The 12,395-nt window shown below is 34.4% G+C and overlaps 1 protein-coding gene across 5 annotated transcripts; it reads left to right on the forward strand.

Moving 5' to 3' along the window:
- The first annotated feature begins 264 nt into the window (after window positions 1–264).
- On the forward strand, window positions 265–12,372 carry LOC100746949. Of its 5 annotated transcripts, none has more exons than XM_012392720.2 (4): window positions 265–462; window positions 5,389–5,646; window positions 9,645–9,990; window positions 11,591–12,372. In XM_012392720.2, exons 1-4 carry the CDS (start codon window positions 280–282, stop codon window positions 11,962–11,964), a joined length of 1,161 nt encoding a protein of 386 aa, XP_012248143.2. In that variant the 5' UTR covers window positions 265–279; the 3' UTR covers window positions 11,965–12,372. The 5 variants fall into 5 exon arrangements, with proteins under 5 accessions (XP_012248143.2, XP_012248144.1, XP_033180060.1 ...); XM_012392721.3 differs by lacking the exon at window positions 265–462 and adding an exon at window positions 477–684; XM_033324169.1 differs by lacking the exon at window positions 265–462 and adding an exon at window positions 477–637.
- The last annotated feature ends 23 nt before the right edge of the window (window positions 12,373–12,395 follow it).

Here is a 12,395-nt window from a genome sequence, read left to right on the forward strand (position 1 = left end):
AACTTCTATCTTGTAAATTGTATTTACAAAGCTACAAACTTCCATAAAATATCCATCTAAGAATAATCCGTATATCTCGTTTTACGCTCTTCCGCTCCAAATCGCTCGCAATTCAAATTTTTCTCGTCCAACAGACTCCGTTTGGAAAGAGCTTTTCCTGCATTTTCCTTCCTCAGGCGGAAGCGATTGGAAACGCGGTGCCAGAGGCGAACGTTTCGCGTGTCGGGCCGCATCATCGAGGCGATTCATGGCGTGAATACGGGCGAGTGTCTCGTTCTAATGACCTACTCCCACGTGGCTGAGGGTCCGTGGATCGCGGCGAGTAAAGTCGAGTTCAGTCGTTGCCTGACCGGGGTCTGGAGTCTGGGCCTTCTCCGTGGGCCTGATTCAACGACGACAGATGCCAAAGCCGTGTATCGTCCCGACAAACAGAGCTGCGCCTTAGTTCCTTTCGCGCACACGGTACGTGTACAACCAGACTTTTGACCCTGAATACCGGTTCGGTGTCGAGTTCCGGTTACCATAGAACTGTGCTGGTTGAAACAGTCGAGTCGCAGGCTTTTATTGTGCAGGGAGAAAGGATTGTAAGAAACATAGTGCATGGGTAGAGTGGCTTTCGGAATGTAATAATAGTCTCGTATGTAGAACATATTGAAGACCGTTTAAGGAGTATGTTGATATAGGGTAATGTATTGGTTTAGGTAATACAGTAATATAGCAGTGCAGTAATTAGCGGTAAAGTAATGTTTGCGCAACGGTGTACGAGCAGAGTATTTTATTGGTGAAGTAGCCAACTATGTTAGTTAATTATTAACAAGGTAGAATATACGGATGGTAGGTAGAGAGTTATGAAATAGGGTAATATATAAAATGTTATTGAATGGTTGAATGTTAAAAAGTCGTGTACCGGTGTAATGGCTTATTAGTAGTGTTTTAATAAAATAAACAGGATGGTGTATTAATGCAGTAATTTAACGTTAACACAGTAACTTTCCATGCTATTACAGTGGACAATAAGGGAAGAGCAAAGGAGGGGAAATGCTTTGTAAAGTGGCGCATTAGCAAAATCTCTCTTAGAAATATGATGAGTGCTTTATATAAAGAATAAATCTTAGAAGAAATAGAAACACATAATATTTACCTATATAGCCATATAATAGTGGCTAGCAGGTTAATTTCTTTTTTTCGATATCTTCAAACATGAAAATATGGTCTTTCGACTCACTTTTATCTCTAATTTTTGTACGGTTGTTGACTTTAGATTATCATCGTAGAAGAGCAAACAGGGCGTATGTCTTGTACGAATAAGGCGACAGGTTAGTACATAAAGTACAGAAAATATATAATATTTGCAAAATGTTATAACGTTATTCCACAGCAATATATCACTCTCCTGAGAATTATATCCGCACGAAATTTCTAAATTATATTAAATCGTAAATTCTAATGAATATCGTGTATTTTTGTCTTCGTTCTCGGAGCACAGCCGAGTAAAAAAAAGAGAAAGAAACGATTTTAACTCTTGTTGTACCTCGTCGTTGACCTACATACCAGCTAACGTGATACTCGAAACTCACTATTAAATATTACGCATTGTTACCTGCTGCACTAGAATTGATTTACTGTATCGATCCACGTTCTCGAGACCATTCGACGTTTCTCTTTATGAAAACTAGGGATCTTTTACTTTCTTCTCTGTTCGTTAAATATCTTTTTTTCAACCTTTGCTCGTCAGTTTCTTGGGCCATTAATTAAAACAGGTAAAAGAGCAAACTTCCATCAGACGCCATCGACACTGGAGTCTTCGCCCAATAAATTTACCTTACCTTGCCGCTCCTTTTTCCACCGTGTCTTCTAATTACCGGCAAACATTTCCCACGTATAACGTTCTTGAAACAGATTTCGCTTGGCTTGGCAAACGATAGCCCGGATTTTTCTTGTTAATTAATGCCAACACAGAAAGCCGAATTTCTGGCACAGGTAGCGAGAACTCGAGCTGCTTTACATTATCGATCCTTATCCTCCGTCCCTCTCCGCCTACGTCTGCACGGATGGAGACTTCAGTTTGCTTGTTTTCCCTTGAACCTAGTTTGCGCTACTAAATTTCCATTTTCCTCGCAGGCGGTGAATTTTCGCCTCGCGAACTACCGATTCGTACGTAGGTCGCGTTCGTTCATCCTGGACTGTGACCACGATTTCGAATTTTCTCACTTCGAGAAGAGATATCATATTGTGCGGTTCAGATCTTTCATTAAACTTAATGTATTCCGAATCTATGCTTCTCTGGGAGAGTCGGGTCGTCGCTTCTTCCCCGCGTCTATCGCTTCAGACTTTAGATTACTATTTCGATCCGTGTTTCGTAGATCGATCGTGTGTCTCTCTTTCTCGTGCGTTCAGGCTACCTACTTTTTAAATATTCCACGTGTATTTAATTGGATCGTGTCATAGTATGTTTATTATTATTAATTTAAGTAGAATTCTTATGAGAGAAATTTTTTGTTGCATCAGTATATAGGTTTCTAATAACACTTTTCTTTGGAAAACGAAACTTTTGGCTGTAAAAAGCTTCGTTGTAGATGCGTTTCGAAGTTGCTAATCGATCATGATATAAGAATTATCGAGATGCAGAGGGTTAAAGTATTTTAGTGATTAAGAGGATTTTTGTTTGACCAAGTGTGATATTGTACCTTAAAATATCTAAATAATTATCATATTATATATTAGAACAGTAATTAATTACGGAAATGAGTATAATTTTATGTTCATTCTACTGCATATAGTTTGTATGATCTTTTTTGTATCTTTTTAGAAATAATATATATATGAATTTTTTTTTTCTCTTTTTTTGAGTAAAAAACGCTTTATATATAAATACTTTATATGTGAATAGATGTTTGAATAACATTCTCTTAAAAGTATCGATTTTCTGAAATCTGCTTCATTAGATTTTTTTATCCGCATACACCACAATGGTAATAAACATTTTTTATAGTTGAACGTAGAATAAAGAACAATTTACAAGGGCAATCGAGAACCCGTAACGTAACCCGTAAAGTTTCCATCTTAGAAACTTTATGCAGGAAGAAAATTAGATATTTAAAATTCACATCTGATAAATTATCAAAGTTCACTTCCACGTCGAAAGTTTTGCACTTTCAACTTGTCTGTCGACGTTCGCTTCATGTCGTATCGCACGATACGAGACATTATGTGCCGATAACTCAAGTAACGCGAACAAAGGATAAAACTTGCTATAAAATTAATATTTCCAATAACAAATTTGTAGCAAACCTAATTAGAGAAGCATTCAAGGATAACAATAAATCAAGGATTCGTTGGAACAGTGGTATACATATGTATTTTTCCAAATATGAAATTGAGAATAAAATAAAGAAACTAAAATAAGAATATATAATGTTCTATATTAAATCATAAATCATATTCATTTACAGAATTTTATCATGAATTTTCAATCTTCTATAGCAAATAATATAATATGTCTTCTTAAACGTCGAATAATATAACATATTTATAATATATTATAATATCGATAATATAACAACGTTTAACACGTTTAGAAGCATACAGAGTTTTAACAGAAGCCCCTCTTTTCAAAAAGAAATATCAAAAGCAAAGATTCTGCCACCTATAACGCTTATACAGCTATCAACGCTTCAAAATATAAATAAAAATCGATTCGAGCAATAATAGCTCCGTTCAATTCCGTTCGTAAACGCTACTTTAAGCTTAGTCTTTAACCAAGCAATCATCATTACAATTTACAACCGTTTTGTTTGTTTTTCGCTCTCCACATAAGTATTTGATCGTAACTTACTCTGCTTTTAATTCAATCGTATCTCAGCATATCGTTACAACCTCTGTCAATTAATTCCCAACGACTAATTTTCGATAAAAATGTTATAAATCAGCGATACAAATCGGCTAAAAGATTTATAAATTATCTTTTGCCTAATATTTTTGTACAACGGCGAAGAAGAAAAGGAAGACGCGTATTCGGCGGCTCTCGAGTTTCGTCGTCTCTAGACTATCCACAAAGGTTTCGCGATATTAACTTTTGTCATGGTGATATCTTTACACACGACATCCACGTTGCTTCTGATAACGCGTTTACAGTACTTTACACCGATGGCGGGCGTTGCGGCAACCGGTTTGCCAGTTTCTCCTTTGTGACTGTAGCTCGGTGCCTTCCAGCTTACTCGATACATTCCAGCGAAATATAGTCGAGTTCGGCTTCAAAGCTTTGTTAAAATCTCGTTTTCCAGCAACTTTGTGTCCTTACCTCTCGCGTCCTATATTGCTGCATGTTGTTTTAGGAATATTGTTCCCTCGTTATTCGTTGAAACGTATTTACGGCGAGGATATTATAGTCGTTGAACGTGAGGCAACTGTGCACGTAAAATTATCGCAACGTCACGCATCGTCGAAAGTGAAGCTGAAGAGAGAAATTATGGTTGTAGAAACATTTGACGGGGATGAATTTAAATATCGTCTATTTTTCAAATATTTGTTTTGCACGGATCACTCGTGGAATGAAGTTTCATTTATTGCTCGTGTTTAAATGTCCGTGTCAGGCAAAATGCTCGTCTCGGAGAAATTGTGTTTCTGCTTTCGTTAGAACGCGTTTGGATCGTCTAATGGACGAATGGTAGAGAAATAAAATAAACGGGATAAAGCAAATGTTGTTTCGTTCGAATTTCGAGAGGACAGAAACAGACTTTTTCCAAAGCGTTTAAAGAGAATTTAGAAGGTTCAAATGTTCGCTAACTTTTCTTATACATGTCACGTAAACGTAGATATCGAATATGAATTTTCTGAAGTGGTAACGTTGATCTTTGGAATTGTTCAAAATTTGAGCAATTTAGAAATTTAATTTGCATTAACTTTTTTAATGAAAATCGGGATCAGTGAAAAGTCTTTAAACATTGTCTTAAATACTCTTACACTTTTCAGGCTATTCAAACGATATACTTAAAGCTACTTGTTTTATACACATAAATGGAAAATTACTTTTTACCGTAGCCACTTGTACATGTTAATTACGAAGGTTCTAAAGTACGTACGCCGGCTTTTCATTTCTTCTACTTTAAACTGAATAGTTAATTAACCTGAAAGAACGTGATTTTTTTAAAACTTTACCAGGGACCTGCAATTTCAGCTACTGTTTATTCAAAAAGAGCTTCTCACTAAAAGCGAATATTTACAAGATAGTTCAAAGTAAATGATGTCTTATATGGTAACAAAGTTACTCGATCGTTCGAACAGCGTGTGTTACGATTAATTCGAATAATCAAGTTCCCGCAGTATTTACGAAAATTTAGCAGATAAGAACGCAACGAAATTTACGTGTGTGTATATTGAAAATTTCAGGGGCCAGATTTTGTCACTGCAACGATGCGTCTCCAGACTTTCAGTTTGCTATTTTTCGCGAGCGTGCTAGTCGTGCGGCAAGTTTCAGCCCATGGAAGACTGATAGAACCACCATCGAGAGCCTCGATGTGGAGGTATGGTTTCGATACCCCGCACGATTACAACGACCATGAATGCTATTGCGGAGGATTTACCAGACAGTGGCAACGAAATAAGGGAAAATGCGGAATATGCGGCGATGCTTGGGACGCGCCAACGGTAAGAGATGAATTTTTTACGGAACTGTCATAGCATGATAAGAATGCACGACAAAGAGTACACATAAGTGAAAGAAAAAGAAGGGTGTATCATGTAAGGGTAACATGTTGTCACAAAATTTCTTTTCGAATACCGAGACATATGTACGTACACGTTTAGTTTTTCTTTAAAATTCATATAATATAGTTGCAAAAGATACAGTGAATATTATCGCCAACAAATGCGTGAAATTATGGTAGTTGACGAATAATTAAGTTTGGTGCTCGATAGTTACGAGTGTGTAGATTAAATATAATTATTTTCTTCCAGGTTTAATTTCTCTTTAACAACAAAGAAAGAAAATAATTTCGCATATAACAAATAAAATAAATTAAATACCTTTGTATATTTATTATATATATATTATCACGTAATAGTAATTACCTAGTTTTCACAAATATTTCAAATTGTTTTATTCCTCGTGAGATATAGTCTATTTGTCGTATTCGGAAATGAAACGTAGTTGGATACCACGCGCGACAATAACGGGGAAACGGACGATTTAAAGTGAACTTTCTGGATCGATGAAAAGGTTTGCTTCTAATTTAAAATTGACGATTCTAATACACATAATCCACGTTAATATGGTCGTGTATATAAAATTGTTACCAGACAAATTTAACAAGTATACAAAATGTAACGAAGCTAAATAAATTTCGCGTAGTTATATTATATATATTTAGTTAATTATGATACATATGCAAATATATGTATGTATTACTATGTAGATATATACTATGAACAAGATAGCGAGGGCCAATTACAAAACGATTCTCGGAAGATTATCTCAACACATTTTGAATGACGATTGTCCTGTTATACTTTTGAGCTACTCATTTTGTAATTTCAGATCAGCGTCAATTTTAAATAGGATATCTCCATAAATAGTTTTCAAGTTTCAAACGATAATCTATTCACGTACAAAAATAAATTTGAATAATAATGTTAAAAATAAATTTCAATAAATGTTGAACATCTCGTCGGTATGCCAAAAATGGCAAATTCCCCGTTCTCATTTTGTCCACACGATACTTCAGTTGTCGAATCGAAATTTACCCAACGGGACTTTTCCAGTAAGCCTCAACTCCTACGCGAACTGGAGCCTAACTGTATTAAATTTGAAGCACTTGAAATTCTTATAAGGAAGCGTAGCGCGGAATCGGCAGGCCAAATGACCCAAATAACGACAGAGTATCAGGCGTGTAACGGCGTTGAAAACTGCTGGAAAAAATGCTCGCTCATAGGATCGAACAACTTTTATCGTTATTGCGCGCCATCGATCAATTTCACGCACTGTGCTCTCCATCTCTGCTTAAAATTTGTTTGGCACGTTAAATTGATTCGATGTAATAACGCTAGGAGACGGAAGAGAAGAGAATTTATTAGAAAATTAATAATTTTACGTTTCCACTTAAAATTTAGTATTCTTCTCATATTGAAATTTTAATTCGATGTAATAACGACGTGGAAAATGTAATAACAGAGGATTTGTTAGAGAAGAAATAATTTCGTTTTCTCGCTTGAATTTTCGTCTTCCTATCGTCTTAAAACTTCAACCCAACTTTAAATTTGATTCTAGTTTTGATTACGATTTCCTTCATTTGCGATTTTCGTCTAAAATCTTGTTTCGCGAACAGATAACTATATTCAGGGTAAGTAAATTTGTTCTATGCGAACGGTTAACGTTGTCTATTTTTTAGTCGAAAACTTGGTTTTAGTTTACCTAAACCTCACGATGAAAAATTCCGCTAAATATATACAAGCGTTAATCACGTAACTGGGACAAGCTACGCCTCTATTTTGCTTGCAAACATAAAAAAGAAGGGTAGCAGCGGAAAAAGTTGAATTGTTTAAAGAGCTTTCCTTTCCTCGTGAATTCGTTTTTTCCCCGAGCGCAACCGCGCACTATCAATTCATTACTATCCGACTTTATTAATCAGCATATCTTTACACTCATGCGTTGTCTGCATTTGCAATAAGTTAGCTTAACAGTAATGTAATTACAGTCAAACATTTACTTATTACTAGATGAAAACGTTCAGCGTATCTTCTGCTCGACGTATCGCATACTCGACACGGAAACATCGAATGGAAAAGTAAACATCTCTAACATCAAATAAGAAAATAGCATTAAATCGGATAAATGGAAGAAAGAAAGTTACTTATTGTTAAAATACGTAAACGTTGCCTGTATCTCTCGATTATCGTATTGTTCGCTTAACACAGAAAGATAAAAGAGAAAAGTGAACCATTGTAACATTGAATAAAAAATAGCATTAAATCGTAAAAAAAAAGAAAGGCAGGTGCATCGGACGAGACGATTCCATTGTGAGGTTTCGTGTAATTATCACCTGGCAACATTCTTGCGACATAGAATAAATTACTATTTGCGGTTTTCCGGTCTGTCGGGTGGACATACGCCCGCTGCAACAATACCACGAGTTTCAACACTAGTCCCGAAAATATATACCTTACAGAACTACAAGCTTACAGTTTCTTGTTTAATTGTCAAATGCGAAGATAAAAGGGAAAAAACTATTATCCGACGAGAATTGGAGGGAATAAAGTGGTATAGAATGTATACGTTTTAATTATTTATTTAAATATCGGGATTATTTTAATTAAACGACACGACAAATACTTTGCTTTTGGTTATTTTTGATAATTTATATGCATGAATTGTACAAAAACGATTGTACTCGCATTCGAATTTTTTACATTCAACGCGTGCAATTGCTTTACTTTACATTCTGCGGTTTATTCGTTTAAACTTGGTTTATTTTGTTTTCCGCAATTTAAACAGTTTTTTTTTTTTTTAGTTAACTATACAGGAGTTCCGTAGCTTGAACAAATCTGACGACTAAAACGAACGAACAACGAATAAAATGTGAAAGTTAAACAAGAAACGATTTTCATCGAAGTTGAACGAATTCTAATTGTAACGATGGAAATTAACTAAATCAAGTAGTTAAACGTAATAGTTAATATATTGGCACATATGTATATATAGGCTTTTTATAGTTAATTGAAACCGCAAATTTCTATATTTTCGATAAATGAATAAAGTAAATTATAATACTTTAATCTTACAAAATAAAAGGGAGTTCAACATAAATTTAAGAAATTATATAATACGGTAGAAACGTTTGCAAACGATAGTATTATTGTCAATATAATAGTATAATGCCGCTTTAAATTTTTCGAAGATGTTCATTCGAGTCTCCTATGAATTCAACATTGACTAAAAGATATTCCTTCGACTGTTGTAATCGATTATATCAACACACTTAAATCTCGTAGAAACCTTTTACGACTTACTCTTCCCCAACTTTACATCTCGTTAACTGGATAACAGAACGTAATTATTAGGAATTTTACGATCGTATTTTCGTAACTACTTCCACCAAACTGTGATGTATCTCATAACTTTCCAGAGTTAGGCTTCGTAACGTGTTACGTACATCATTCATTTTTCACGTATAATATAAAGTTTCTTCCAGGAGATTTATAATCTTCAATGTGAAGTTCAAACTTATATCAAGATCCAAAAGTAACTCGGGCAACTATAATCTTACATTTTGTAAAAGTATTAAGTTTTCTTTAGGGATCAAGTATCTACGTACATGTACATGCTCTGCTTATATTAAACATAATTATAATATTTGATATAATTATTTAATGTTATAATTATATAAATATATAAATATAATATTATATGATAAATACAAATTAAATATTATAATTATACTACAATTATTATGTCAATATTAAACATTAAACATTATATAAATTGATAATCGACAATTAATTACAACCAAAGGTAATCAAAATTCCTTTGTACACGTAGAGCGCGTATCTTCTCTAACAAAGACCAAAGCAATTCGCAACGGATCATTACGTTTCACAGAAAACTTTCTGGAAGTTGTCCTGAAAAAGAAAAGAAAACTGTATCGTTACAGCCTCGTCTGCACGAGACCGGCGGCAAATTCGGAAACGGAGTGATAGTAAGGAAATATCGAACAGGTTCGGTGATACCGGTTCGCGTGGAACTTACGGCCAACCATCACGGTTACTTCGAGTTTCGCACGTGCTCGATGACCTACAAGGGCAAAGAAGTTGATCAGGAATGTCTGGACCAACACCTGCTACGCTCGAAGAACGAATCGATCAGATATTATCCCGGGCCTGGAAACAAAATTTTTGAGGCTTTCTACAAACTACCGGACGACCTGACTTGCGCCCAATGCGTCTTTCAATGGAGATACGTGGCTGGAAATAATTGGGGCGACTGTGGAAACGGAACAGGTATTGTACGACGTTTTCAGCGTTTTACTCGTCGACAATATTGTATTCACGATGCTTCTCGCGCACTCGAAATTCGAATGCGAGCAGATAGCTGTCGCACTATCTTTGAATAACCGTACTTGGGCACGAGTTTTTCATTGGAACGAATCTCTGTCCCACGTAATTCCGGAACGAACATTAACCCGCGTTTTGTTCGAGCCACCGGGCAGGATGCATATTCGAGAGACGCCGTTTGCGACAAAAGCTTCGACCTCACGTAGGTATCGAAGAGATTGTTGTTGAAGCGGTGCATAGAGATTGGATTTTAGGTTTATTGAGAAAAGTTTGTTGAATGAAGTGTTTGTTCGAAGGGGCGAAAACGATTAAATCGTTAATTATACGAAGAATAAAGTAGGATAAATTGAATTACCTTTTCATATTTTAAAGAAATCAAATAGAAATGTTACGGCTATATATAAGGCGTAATTTAATAGAACAAATTTGCACGTAAAATTAATCGATATTTTTTAGTCATCAATAAATAGCGCGAGGAAAAATTTCTAAAATATTTTCTTTTTCTAGAAAACGTAAAAGGTTGGAGTTACTTTAAATGGAATTATACATGCTTTAATTGATAAATAAGTTATATCAAGCTATATGAAAATTCATTAGTTTAGGAAATATTTTAATGTGAATATTGATTGTTACTAGTCGTACTACCAAACTGCTAATACTAATACTCTTATTTGTTATCGATAATTGTTATGATAATTTGCATTTAAAGAACTTTAATGGATTTTGAAAAATCTATTATTGATATGAAAAGATATATATTTTGTAAGTTAACATTTCTGAGAATTTATATAAATGAGAGATTTTGTATTTCTTTTTAAGAATAATTACAAGCAATTTCTTAGTTCGTATTGAAGCTAAATATTTTGTCAAGCTAATTCTTATTACACAAGTAAATAATATTAGTATTCTATCGAAGTACAGATGGAAAGTTTCAACTATTAATAGGTACATGTACGTACTAAATTACTAAATATTACATAATATTCACATTAAATGGTTGCTTCAGAACAATTAATATTCTCGATGAAGTTCATCTTTAAGCAACCATTTTATTATCTTCAAATCTCGTATACAAACATTATTTCAACTTTATTTCAAATATATATATTATATAATAATATATTATATTATATTTATATATAATATATTTATATTAATATATTATCAAATAATATATTATATGATAATATATTTTAATATACTAATAACGTATTTAGGATTCCTAAATGTTTACATCCACATGTAAAAAGTTTACATCCACAATAATTACGATGTAATTTAACAATTTTACTTTCAACATTATTTGCGATTAAATCTCAATGTATCGAAAACAGATCAGAAAAATCAAATAAACCTTGAAACCCTATACGATACACCATTATACATCGTGAATTACGAGGATAAGATTTGCAAAATAATTTTGGTACAGAATAAATATATAAAAATGACAAATACACAAATTATAAAGGAAAAGTCGCACATAATTCCATTAAAAAATACATAAAATATTAAACTATGAAAGTATACTAACACTATGTCCGCATAGGAGCCGTGGGTTGTGGTCCTCAAGAGGAATTTCGTGCTTGTGCTGATATTAGCATCGGGGATGACGTGGAGCCTCTTTCACCTCGACCACCAGCAGAACCGCCGACAAAATCGATCCCAGAAGAAAAATCGCCAACAGACACAACATTGGTGCCAGAACCAAGTGGGCCATATTGGTTATTCAGTATCATTATCGCTGGTACGTGCCTGCTGGTTGTGCTGGCGGCTATGGCATTGCTTTACTCGTATTATTATCACTCTGGCCGAGCCAAAAAGTGGCTTATGACGAGGCGGTTACTGACACCTGAAAGTCCACCTGTCGCTCCACCGAGACATAAAAAACACAACACGTTCAGTGCACCATTGCAGTTGTAGAAGAATATTTGTATTTCAATGTAGGGTGACCAGAAAATAATTTTGTATACGTTGTCTTTTGAAAACATTTTACAACGTCTTTTAATATAATTTTATACGATATATATATATTATATATATACAAGATACACAGAAGAAGAATTCTTGTTTAATATTGAGAAAAATGGTCACCCTGATTTATTGTTACTTGCGACACAACTTTCCTTCTTATTCGATTTTTCACTTGTAATAATTCGGACGATTTTTCTATCGTACGTATCTGTACGGTAAATGTATATTTGACACTGTGATGTATGCATGATGAGGAAGTTCTCGTTTGCGTTTAGAGTAATACGCGCTCACTTGCACACGCATTTTCATTCTGTATATATAAACTTTCTTACATTAAACATATTTATTTTCTAAGAATTTGTGGTTCTTCCTTTCATTTG

The sequence above is a fragment of the Bombus impatiens genome, unplaced genomic scaffold, assembly GCF_000188095.3.
Source record: "Bombus impatiens unplaced genomic scaffold, BIMP_2.2 scf_1528, whole genome shotgun sequence".
In the NCBI taxonomy this organism is placed as follows: Eukaryota; Metazoa; Arthropoda; class Insecta; order Hymenoptera; family Apidae; genus Bombus; species Bombus impatiens.